The 13,346-nt window shown below is 36.6% G+C and overlaps 1 protein-coding gene and 1 long non-coding RNA gene across 2 annotated transcripts; both read left to right on the top strand.

The window, feature by feature from the left end:
- On the top strand, positions 7,411-7,927 carry LOC109133403. Its single transcript, XR_002038509.1, has 2 exons — positions 7,411-7,692; positions 7,786-7,927. It is a non-coding gene; the product is annotated as an uncharacterized LOC109133403 (long non-coding RNA).
- Positions 12,868-13,346, top strand: LOC104790073 (expansin-A15-like; the record flags this gene model as incomplete). The annotated part of the gene is given in 3 exon segments (XM_010515772.1): positions 12,868-12,979; positions 13,076-13,209; positions 13,306-13,346. Coding segments are annotated over 3 exon segments (183 nt in total), but the record flags the coding sequence as incomplete, so codon positions are not given.

Below are 13,346 nucleotides of genomic sequence, written 5' to 3'. Positions count from 1 at the left end.
ACCCTCAGGCGGAGCAGGAATAGGAGAAATGGCCCACACCAATCTTGAGAAAGCACACATAAACAGCATATGGTTAACTGATTCAGTTGTACTGGGACATCGAATACATCTTGCTTCTCTAGAGATATGCCGATAGAAAAGATTCCCAGCAACCGAAATATTATTGCTCACACATTTCCATAAGAAGTGATGAATCTTTGGTGGAGCATCGAGTGTCCATAACTGTTTATACAATGGGTCTAGGCTAAGTTGATCCACCATCTGAGCATGATTCCTCTTATCCAATACCTTGGTGGCAACCCAGTATCCAGACTTCACGCTGTAATGGCCAGATCTTGAGTAATCCCAAGTATAGACATCCTTAGTCCTTGGTCCCCCTGGTCGAATCTTTTTGATTGCTCTCTTATCCTCATCCACAAACAGAGCATCTAATAAAACCCCGTTCCACTCTCTACCGTTTGAAATGATCAGGTCTTTCACTGACTTAACTGAGGATGTTATTTTCTGAATCTGAGGCGGAAGAGATTTCAATATGTCGACTCTCCTAGCCGGTTTAGATCCGAGCCATGGGTGCTGCCAGGGATTCACACTCTCCCCATCCCCTATGACTCCCCTTGCTCCCTGTTTGATTAGCTCTTGAGCCACATGGATACTATGCCAAACGTATGAAGGTCTGGAGCCTAATGGAGCATTTAACGGATCTGAGAATCAGAAGTATCTACTCTTATAAACTCTGGCTAGTAGAGAGTCTTTTTTCGTGACCATCCGCCATAACTGCTTTCCCAGCAGTGCCAAATTAAATGCTTCTATGTCTCTAAATCCCAGGCCTCCTTCCGCCTTCGGTTTACTGATGGACTCCCAAGAACTCCAATGCATTCCTCTAGATTCTTGTTTGTTTCTCCACCAAAAGTCTGACATCACCGATACCAGCTGTTGACAGACTGAGACAGGGAGTTTGAAGCATGACATTGTGTGAGTGGGCAATGCCATAGCTACTGCCTTGAAGAGGACTTCTTTGCCACCCAGAGACAAGAACTTAGACTGCCAACCATTCACTTTCTGACTCATTCTATCTTGGAGATAGCTCAACGAATTCACTTTGGATCCTTTGAATGATTCAGGTAATCCCAGATAAATACCTTCTCCTCCTTCCTGATCAATTTCAAGATTTTGTTTGATAATTTCGCGCTGTTCCAGAGGAATGAGTTTTCCAAAATAAACATTGGATTTTTGGTAGTTAACCCGCTGCCCTGAAGCAAGACTATACTCTTCTATAATGGACACCACCTGATCAAGCTCATCCTCTGTATCCTTGCAGTAAAACATATTGTCGTCAGCAAACAGCAGGTGAGAGATGGAGGGGAGCCCCTCGTGCAACCTGAAGACCAGTGATCTTGCCATCCTTTTGAGCATGTTGGAACATCTTAACCATTATTTTAGTGCAAATGACAAAGAGATAAGGGGATAGGGGATCCCCTTGCCTCAAACCTCTTGTTGGCTTAATATCTCCAAAGGGAGATCCATTGATGAGCACTTGATACTGCACACTACTCACGCACTCCATAATCAAGCTTATCCACTGATTAGAGAACCCCAGGGCCCTCATAGCTCTCTCCAAAAAGATCCATTCCACCCTGTCGTACGCTTTGGAGATATCGATTTTGATGGCTATGAATTCCTCCGCACACTTATTACTTGAATTAAGTGCATGAAGGAGCTCATGGGCTATTAGTATATTATCAGTGATCAGCCGTCCCTTGATAAAAGCAGCCTGGGTTTCCGAAATGATGTCAGGTAAGATTTTCTTCAATCTCCTTGCCAATACTTTGCTGACTATCTTGTACAGAACATTGCACAGGCTGATTGGTCTAAATTCTGTCAACTTCGATGATTTCAGTTTTTTTGGAATCAGACAGATATTGGTTTTGTTGATGTTTGCCTCTAGCTTCCCGGTTATGAATAATTCTTTGACCATATTAGTTATGTCCTCAGCCAGAACATCCCAAAACTGTTGAAAGAAGAAGCCTATCATACCATCAGGACCTGGGCACTTACTTGGGTTGATGTCAACACAGCCCTTTTCACTTCCTCTATTGTTACCGATGCACTCGTCATGTTCACCAGAAAATACTCTTTAAGAATGTAGTATAAGCGGTGTAACTCTCGATCGTAACGTACGGTAAATTTGGATAATGACTGAATCGCGCACAAGAGCACTTTCCTTAAAGAGTATTTTGACCCTTATCAAAAGTCTTGGGTTACACAAAATCTCTCGCAGGATACGACAATCAAAGTTTCTCTCTTGTTCTAGGCTAAGATACAAGAGAAACAAATAGAATTTTTCTTGTGTTTGTTTTGTGTTATCACAAGAGATTCACTCGACCTCTCTCTCTTCTCGTGATCTCTCCTCTGTTTTTATGCAACAAAACAGAGTGTATTTATATATATGTCCGACGGTTGTTTACGAATGTTTGCAACCATTCGTTTAATAACCACAAACCAAAAGTCACAATGGTTTATTAATATAACCGTTGATACACTTAAATTACCAACATTCCTCCCCCATTTAAGTGTAAAATTTGATTCACGACATTAGTAACACATAAACCAAACTCATGCATCAATATAAATATCGTAACGATTGAATTTATATCTTAGTGACATTACACATTTCAAATGCCCGAGAATTAGGATGTCCTATGGATTGAATCCTTTCAACTCATTTTGGACACTTGAAGATAATATACACATGAATTTTCACACTATTCTAAGTGTTTATACTTGACACTATTATAAGCCATGTGTCCCTATCCATTCATGAGCATATAGGAAGCTAAGTCCAAGCTTCTTGATGCGGCTCCACTTCATACTCATATAGGTAGATCTTTTAATCTTGCACCTGCAAATGCAATTTTTCAAAAGATCTATTAAGAAGAGAACTTCAACCTAATCCTTTCTTGCAGGTTCAAGCACTTACTTTGGGATGATACAACAAGTGCTTCAATCTTTAACTGTAAGCTTTCCACATTGAATTCAGCCTCTAACGTTGTATTAGAGGGGAATTGGGTATCCCACAATTAAAAATTTCAAATGGACTTTAAACCCATCCCTCTAGCCGACTTGATCACCAAGTCTCTAGCTAACCCTTTAGTCAAGTGATCCGCTAGATTTTGTTCAGACCGAACAAATTGTATGGTAATAGCTCCATGAGTGATCAGCTCACGTATCATGCTATGTCTAACACCCAGGTGTCGTGACTTACCATTATACACTTGACTATAAGTTCTAGCCAAAGTGGCTTTACTATCACAATGTATACAAATTGGTGATACCGGTCTCGGCCACAATGGAATCTCATAGACTAAATTTCTTAGCCATTCCGCCTCTTTGCTAGCAGCCGCTAATGCTATGAACTCCGATTCCATAGTCGAACTTGTAATACAAGTTTGTTTTCTAGAAGCCCAAGAAATGGCACCTCCTCCAAGCAAGAACACCCAACCACTTGTAGAAGAGTTACTTTCTACGTTGGAGTTCCAACTTGCATCGGAATATCCTTCTAAAACCGAAGGAAATCCAACATAAGACAAACCATAATTTATGGTTCCTATCAAGTACTTAAGCACCCGTTTAATAGCTTGCCAATGGTGAGTACTAGGGTTACTAGTATATCTATTCAACTTTCCTACAACATAAGCTATATCCGGTCTAGTACTTGTCATGGCATACATTAAACAGCCAATAAGTTGTGAGTACTCGAGTTGTGAAATTGCTTTTCCCGTATTAGGCATAAGCTTCACACTCGCATCCATGGGAGTGCTCACAGGAGAACATTTCTCATAATTGAACCTTTTTAGAACCTTTTCAATGTAATGAGATTGAGATAAACATAGGCCTTTGTTCTCACGCTTGATTCGAATTCCAAGAATCACATCTGCCTCCCCCATGTCTTTCATGGCAAAATTTGATGACAAGAACTCTTTTGCAAGTTCTACTTGTCTTAAGTCAGTACCAAAGATCAACATGTCATCAACATATAAGCAAATGATTACTCCATTACCGGAATCATCAAATTTGCTATATAAGCACTTGTCTGCTTGATTCAACTTGAATCCATTTGATAAGATAGCCTCATCAAATCTTTGATGCCACTGTTTAGGTGCTTGCTTCAGCCCATACAATGACTTTATTAATTTACACACCTTTTGCTCATTCCCGGGCATAACAAACCCTTCAGGTTGCTTCATATAGACTTCTTCTTCCAAAACACCGTTCAAGAATGCTGTTTTAACATCCATTTGGTGGATCACAAGATCATTAATAGCAGCCAAAGCAATTAATAATCTTATAGAAGATATTCTAGCAACAGGAGCATAGGTATCAAAGTAATCGATACCTTCCTTTTGTCTAAAGCCTTGGATAACCAATCTAGCTTTAAACTTGTCAATTATTCCATTAACTTTCATCTTCTTTTTGAAGATCCACTTGCAGCCTAAAGGCTTGCAACCAGGTGGGAGATCAGTTAGGATCCATGTATTATTCTCTACGATGGAGTTTATCTCATCGTTTACCGCTTCTTTCCAAAACGCAACGTCTATAGACTGCATAGCCTCATCAAACGTTCTAGGGTCCTCATCAACATGATAACAATATAAATATTGATATTCAACTTCATCTCTTGATCCCTCAACTAAATAAAGCTAAAAATCAGGACCGAAAGATTTTTCAATTCTTCCTCGCTTGCTCTTGCGGAGCATAGGTGACGCATTAGAAGGAATGAGTGTGTCATCTCCTTCGTTTGTTCTACTTGAACTAGGAACCAGGTCCTTTGGTCTAGGTATTGATGAGAAACGTGTCTCATCAAATATTGCATCTCTTGACTCAATCACGGTGTTAACCGATATATAATCATTAGGTTCTATGACATAGAACCTATAAGCCTTGGAATCCTAGCATACCCAATGAAGATGCAATCAATACCTCTTTCTCCCAAAGTTTTAATCTTTGGTTGGGGTAGTCTAACAACTGCCCTACAGCCCCAAACTCGAAGGTAATTCAAGTTTGGTTTCTTTTTGTACCAAAGCTCATATGGGGTAATCTTGTTCCTTTTGTTAGGAACCCTATTTAATAAATAGCAAGCCGTTAACATGGCTTCGCCCCAAAATCCGTCACTTAACCCTGAGTAAGATAGCATGGAATTAACCATTTCTTTTAGGACTCTATTTTTCCTCTCAGATACACCATTTTGTTGTGGTGTATATGGAGCTGTAGTCTCATGTATAATTCCCACAGACTGAAAATAAACAGGATCATAATACTCTCCACCTCTATCGGTGCGTAACTTCTTAATCAAGTCACTATGTTGTATTTCAACCTCAGTTTTATAAACCTTGAATTTATCTAGGGCTTCATCTTTAGCATGTAATAAATAAACATAACAGAACCGAGTATGATCATCTATGAACGTGATGAAATACTTTTTGTTCCCTAAAGATGGTGTAGCATGCAAATCACATAGATCACTATGTACAAGTTCTAGCACCTTAGAATTCCTTTCAATACTCTTAAAAGGTTTTCTAACTATCTTAGTCAACATACAAGTACTACACTTCTCTAAATTTATGTCAAAATTAGGAATCAATCCTTCTTTAGACATATCAATCATTCTTTTATAGTGCACATGACCTAATCTTAAATGCCATAGAGAAGAATCATTTTTGCTAGAACATGCCATGTAAATAGAACTCACAACTTTATTAATATTAAGCATAAACATGCCATTACAAAAATATCCAAATCCAACAAAGACTCCAGCTTTAGATAAAACATACTTATCCGACTCATACACTTGTTTATAACCACACTTATTTAAAACACTACCAGAGACTAAGTTCTTCCTAATTCCAGGTACATGAAGTACATTATTGAGATCAATAGATTTCCCGGAACTAAACTCCAACACCACTTTTCCACGGCCTAGGATAGGAGCGGTTGACTCGTTGCCCATATGAAGTACGGAACCATCTTGAACTAGTTCATATGTCTTGAACCAGCCACGATCATTGCAAACATGTGTAGTTGCACCTGAGTCAATCCACCATGTCACTCCATCATCCTGCATATAAAATGCCTCAGAAATGTTTGATACATAATACACATGTGAATGTGAATCATTTACAAGATTCTGACCTTGATGAGTGATTTGGCCTTGGTCCTTAGACCCTTGCCCTGAACGGTTTTGTCCCATTCTGTTCTTATCCTTTGCAGCTCGACAATCACGTCTAAAGTGACCCGGCTTGTTACAGAACCAACAAACGCTCTTAAGCTTTTTGTTAGGTCCACCGTAAGTGTTGTCATTAAAGGGACGTTTCTTCCCCTTATTCTTCATCTTAGAACTCCCACCTTCCTCCATCATATTGATTGAAGAAGGTTCAGCCTCTTTGGGTTTTCCACCCTCTTGCACCCTTAGAGATTCCTCTATGCGCAAATGGCTACCAAGTTGTACCAGAGACAACTCTTCCTTTTTGTGTTTTAACATGCGCCTAAAATCCTTCCATGAAGGCGGCAACTTGTCGATGATACTCGACACCGAGATGGATTCATCCATCTTCATGTCGTGTTGAGCGAATTGCCCTAGGATGCGAAGCAATTCATTGTATTGCTCCATAACAGGCCTTGAATCAGACATCTTGTAATTATTAAAATTACTAACAAGGAACTTCTTACTAGAAGCATCCTCAGCCATGTACTTTGATTCCAACGCATCCCACAGTTCTTTTGCGGATTCGACATTTTGATAGACATCAAAGAGAGGATCAGACATACCGTTAAGAATGTGGCCACGACATATGTAATCATCGTTCTCCCACTTAAGTTGTTTCCTTGTCTCCTCCACAGAATCCTTCTCCGCATCCTCCGTCACGATAGGCATTGGCATGCTTAGAACATACACCACATTGAGTGTGGTGAGAAGGAAATGCATCTTCTTCTGCCATCTTCGAAAGTCTACTCCTTCAAACTTGTCCAACTTCCCAAACTTTGAAGTCATCTCACGCACCGATGCACTCGTCATGTTCACCAGAAAATACTCTTTAAGAATGTAGTAAAAGCGGTGTAACTCTCGATCGTAACGTACGGTAAACTTGGATAATGACTGAATCGCGCACAAGAGCACTTTCCTTAAAGAGTATTTTGACCCTTATCAAAAGCCTTGGGTTACACAAAATCTCTCGCAGGATACGACAATCAAAGTTTCTCTCTTGTTCTAGGCTAAGATACAAGAGAAACAAATAAAATTTTTCTTGTGTTTGTTTTGTGTTATCACAAGAGATTCACTCGACCTCTCTCTCTTCTCGTGATCTCTCCTCTGTTTTTATGCAACAAAACAGAGTGTATTTATATATATGTCCGACGGTTGTTTACGAATGTTTGCAACCATTCGTTTAATAACCACAAACCAAAAGTCACAATAGTTTATTAATATAACCGTTGATACACTTAAATTACCAACAATAGCCCACATCTTCAGAAGTGAATAACTTCTGGAAATATTGTTCGGCTATTCTCCCCAGTTCCTTATCCGCTGACCATTGTTTACCTTCATCATCCTCCAAGAACTGAATTCTTTTCTGTGCTTTCCTGCCTTTGGTCGCTGCATGAAAAAATTTGGTGTTTCTATCACCATTATTCAACCAGGTACTTCGAATCTTTTGTTGCCAGAATACTTCTTCTTGTTTGTACTCAGCATTAAGCTCTCTCTTGAGACGCCTCATCTCCTCTGCATTGTAGAACCTTTGCTGAGTTGCCAGATCAATCCGATGATGAAGGTCTTTTATTCTAAGAGCAGAGTTTGGTTTCGATTGTCTCTTCCATTTGGAGATCTCTTTTCTACATCCTCTGATCTTATCAACCATCCGTGAGGATTGTTTTATTTCTCCCGTGGTCCACACCTTTTTGACATGTTCAACGAAGCCTTCTCTCTGGACCCATCTTCGATCATACTTAAAACCAGCCCAATTCCTCTACTTTTCTCCTAACAGAGAGTTCATAAGGGGACTATGATGAGAGCTTACTTTCTCCAGATACGTTGATTGACCCTGGGGGAAAAGTTCGAACCACTCCTGATTAAATCTTTATACATTTAATCAGGGCTTCTTTATACCATTCTATACTATAGCTATATCTTTGATCACGGAACGACGAACAAAATATTTAAATATTTAAAATAATAAGACAATACCTGAATATTTTGAATATTTGAATATATATATATATATATATATATATATATTAGGGATAAGTCTGAAGATTATAGCTCTGAAGGGATAACTAGAAGTCTAGAATTACGTTTTCTTGAAGCACAAAACATAAATAATATAAAATTTTGAAGACTTGAGAGATGATACATTTACAAGTTCAAGCTTTTACACGACATACAGTACTTCTCGATTTACCCATGTTATAGTAGGCATCTATTAGGAATAGGTGTCGCCTAATTTTTTATTTTTTTTTTGTTATAGCGTATATATGCATTTTGTTTGTGTTTAAATCTACATGTTATTTATACCATAGTGACAATATAATCACAAATTATTAAAATGCATGTTTTGGCCAACCTTTTTTATCATTTGTGAGTCGTAAACAATACTTTTTCTGTTTCACTTAAAGTAATGTTTCTTAGGTTTTTGCAAAGAATTTGATAGGATCATTCTTCTTCTTTTTTTTTTTTTTTTTTCAGAGTTAGAACAAGATCAATAACATATGATGACATTCAGTAAGTAATTCGTAGTCATATTTTTTTCCTAACGTTGAGTTGCCAACTCAACTAAATAAAAATGTAGTAGGGCTATGGTACACACAAAAAAAATAATTGGATTTTCATTAGATTTGTTGGTTAACACGTCATTTTCGGGTTTAGTGGAATATGATTTGAATGTTAGAATCATTAAACGAGTAAATTAAAACCTGTAATTGACAATAGCCCTATAATATAATGAACGGGGAAGATATGCATCCTATCAAAGAATCCAAGATAAAATGGTAAAGCCTAATACAAAAAGATAAATCAAATGTTGGGTTTAATTTTAAGATTAATCATATCTTAAGACGACCTTAGAGTCTCGTCGTATCTCTCGTGACACCTACCTTGTCCCTTATCTTTTTTCGGTGACCAACATACATATATGCATGTCATACAATATATCATGATTGCAAGAAGGCAAAAACAATTGCACATGATGCCATGAAAACAAACTACACAAACGAAAATTATCGAGGTTCATCAAAATACTTAAATCTTTATAAAAAAAAATTACTGAAATCTTCAAACTATTTTGACGTGAGGCACAACAACAACAACAACAAAAACTAGCTAGAGCAAGATTTCATATCTTAGTGGATGGATTAGGAAGGTAATTTTGAAATTATTATAATGAACAAAAATAATATAAATATGTTAACGAAAAGATATATGCTAGTAACAATGATCAGTTCAAAAATTATATAAACTCAACTTGAAACGCTATTACCATGATCAGTTAAAAAATTATACTGTATATGCTAGTAACAATTAAGTTTAAAATACAATTACATGATGATGTAGGTCACAAGGAATGAAGGAAAAATAACGTGTATTATGTTAATGGCATGCATTGATTATCATATATTTTGTTTCTTAATGAATGTTCTTATAATTTGACCACTCCAGTTTCCACGAGGAGTGAAACAAAAGTGATATAGTCATGTTCTTAATCATGATTAACAGATTACTTTTTCTCCAATTATTGAACATGATTTTAGGCTTAAAACACTCGAGGTTAGTATGACATAGTTTGCTAACTATAGTCTATACGTAACTGTCGGTAGCTTGAAGTTATCCTAAAATTAATAATCAGCTACCAAATTTATATTGTTATTAATTTAACCCATCATCACATTTGTTATAGCTAAGTGGCCAGTCCAGTGGTATAACTTAAAATGTACGTAAGTGAGAAATTATTTAATGATCGTCGATAACTTATACACCTGAAACATGCTATATTTTTCCGCCTAATTGTAGTTAGTACTATTAAGAGAACTTAAATCTCGAATTAGGCTGAACTCAGAGAGCTATGGCAATTTGGCAAATTACACAGACTTTATGTGCCACATACACATCTGGTTTTATGGTACTGCGCAGACAACGAATCAACCCTGCTCGTGCAACATGCGATCAATCTTAACCGTTGAATATAATATTAAGAACGGTGTAGAGGAGATCTTAAAAAGGTTTTAGACAATTACCTCAAAAGAAGAGGAATACCAAAAAGGCTGCCCTTTGGAAAAATCTTGAATTATAGTTGAACGGTTGGTGGTCGTTAAACCTTTTTTTGTAATTAGATACTTTAAGTAATTAAAATTAAAAAAATGTAGAGGTCAATTATCAAATTTTGAAAGGTGGTATTACAGGATCACCAGTCAAACTGTCAAAGCATAGTCGGACCAACAGTAAAAAAACATAAATGTCAGAGAAAAAAGATGGGCTGTATATTAGTAACTTTTTAAATTTAAAACTAGTAGGAGTATTGTTTTTTGATGAGAGGAAATAAAAAACAAATTTGGGAATTGAAGACTCTGCAAAATACTGCAAGGAAGAAATAAGAGCAAACGAACTTTCACACCTTTTGAGGAAGCCATTAAAAAAAAAAAATTCTTACAATTTTAAGTTTATAATGACAAGAAGATGAAAAATCTTTTTTCGTAGTAAAAATGTTTTGACCACATTGGAACTAGTGATTCTTTTGGTTCTGATTAGGCTTAGTGATAAAAATAATACTACTATTTAAACATGATTTTCTCCAAAAATCACGGTGTTAATGACTAGGCTCCAGACAGCAAATCATAGTAAGATATCGTTAACCGTGACGCAGCATTATACTGTAAAAGATACGATTAATTTTGTGTTTTTAAAATACGTTGCATGCTTTACGCTTCAGTGTGGTGTCAATATTATTCTAAAATTTTATAGACCCAACCTTTGCGGGTTAAAATTAAAGACTGGTTGTTTCGAATCTTCATTTAATTTCTATAATATATGCTGCTGAATTTATAAATAGTAACTCAATTCGAGATATGCCGACAATAAGTACGAAGCAAATTCTTATATTCATGATTACACGTTCGTGCAGAAACTGAATTCTTTTACATTCCAAAGCTTGCCAAGCTTAGGAGCATCTTCCGAAGTAAAGAAAACAAACATTAATTTTGAATGGTAACTGCGGTTAGGGCGGCCAAATCCATTTGCGGTCTGAACCACTTCATTTTTAAGGTGGACTACAGACTGCTGCGGACCAACTCTATTTGTATGCAAAATTGGTCCGCGTTGGTCCGCTGCGGTCTTGTCTCTGCTTTATTTGGACTGTATCACTGCAGACTATATTTGCTGAATAGTAAATAAAAAGTGGTCTAGTTCGTATATGGATTTTTCTACCCCAACCGCTGCAATCATTTACACCCTAAATACGGTCAATTTTATTTGAAACTCTAGTGTAGTGTCTTTTACGAACCTTCCAATGGTCTCAAAACTAAACAAACTTTGGAAATATAAGTCGAAAAATACATGAAAATGATGTATAATTATTTCTTATTTATTTATGGTTTGAGTTACTTTTCTGTTTTATATATCACAACATTGTTAGAGAGTAAGTGGTGTACCCATTATACATGTTCAAGTATTTCATGAGATGTGATAGGATCTATCCCAACATGATTCAAATACCCGAACCAGGACTTTGATATGAACAAGTTAGTTGTCTATCTATCTTTTTGATTATTTTTTGCAAAAACCACATGTTGGATATGATTGACACGGCTAGTTTTTCTAACACCTCATCAATGCATGCATTGTAATTAGATTGGTACAATGATATGATATCTTATGTACCACATTACGAAATGCCACATAATATATCCCATATATATTTAAGAAAATGCTACATTTCTTCCTTAATATAAGTGTCTCTCGACCAAATGTTAATGTTAACATAAAGAACCTTAATAAACTTATCGTCTTCACCCACTATAAATATTGAATGAATACATGATGTTAACAGAAGAAAAAAATAAAAAGAATAAGAGAGATGACCCATTTGGATACTAAAGGAAGAAAAAGGGTTGCAGAAGAAAAGTCACACGCTTCCAAAGTTCCAAACCATCAAAACCGCCTGCGACCCCTCCCATGTGCTCTCTCTCTCCATCTCACACACACACACACTATACCAAATTAGTTTAAAGGGATGCTCGTGATTATTTCAAAAGTTTGCGGTTTAAAAACTTTATTTTTAAATTCACCTCCTATATAGAAAATCATCACACGAAAGAAAAGAATCCAACCTTTTTTTTTTATGTGTTGCTTGGGTGTAAGAAGAATCGAGCTTTTCGTAAAATTTAAGCATTGATCAAAATAACCCTAAAGTTTTTGAATATCAAAATTTTGAAAATTTAAAAAATTTAGTTGAAAGATCAAAGTTGATGACCCCTATCTATTTGGTGAAAAACAGTAAATGGGGTATATAGAAAGAAGCATAAAAATAAATGTGAGAAGTTAATGTCAAACGTATAGAACAGGTGAACCAAGCCAACAAATGTTTAACTAAACATTCAATAACTATCAAAATTCTGCCCCCTATTTTATTCTTTTATAAAACCATGTTTTGCTGCAAAAAAAATAATAACTTCACCATTTTGAAACCTTAAATAAAACCTTTTTTTTTTGTGTTTGCAGAGTTTTGTTTACATAAATAAAAAGTAAAAAAATAAAAAAACCCTAGGGAAGACAGTTAAATCTGTAGTAAATGAAGGGGTGTCAAAAACATTCTATAAATACCACTTCAACCATCAACCTTCTTCTTCACTCCCATCAAAGCAAAACTATCTCTCTCCTTCACATTCCATTTTTCTCACTCTCCGAGAAAAAGCTCTGCACTTTCTCAAAGAGAATGTTCATGTAAACCATCTCTCTCTCTTTCACCTCCACTCTCTCTTTTCGTTGTTTTCTTGATGTTAATGTCTAGAGTTCTAACTTTATCTGGTTAAATTGCAGGGGAAAGATGGGTCTTTTGGGAATCTTGGTGTTGTGTTTTGCTGCAACGGTGTGCTCTGTTCGTGGCTATGACGCTGGATGGGTCAATGCTCATGCCACCTTCTACGGTGGAAGTGATGCTTCAGGAACAATGGGTATATCCTCTGTTCATGGCTATGTTCTCTGTAATGCTTCTATGAAAGCTAGATTTAGGAAATTTACAATTTTGTTGTTGTTGTTGTTGTCTCTAGGTGGAGCTTGTGGGTACGGGAATCTCTACAGTCAAGGATAC

The sequence above is a fragment of the Camelina sativa genome, chromosome 6, assembly GCF_000633955.1.
Source record: "Camelina sativa cultivar DH55 chromosome 6, Cs, whole genome shotgun sequence".
NCBI lineage: Eukaryota > Viridiplantae > Streptophyta > Magnoliopsida > Brassicales > Brassicaceae > Camelina > Camelina sativa.
This window is presented reverse-complemented; position numbering and strand designations above follow the sequence as displayed.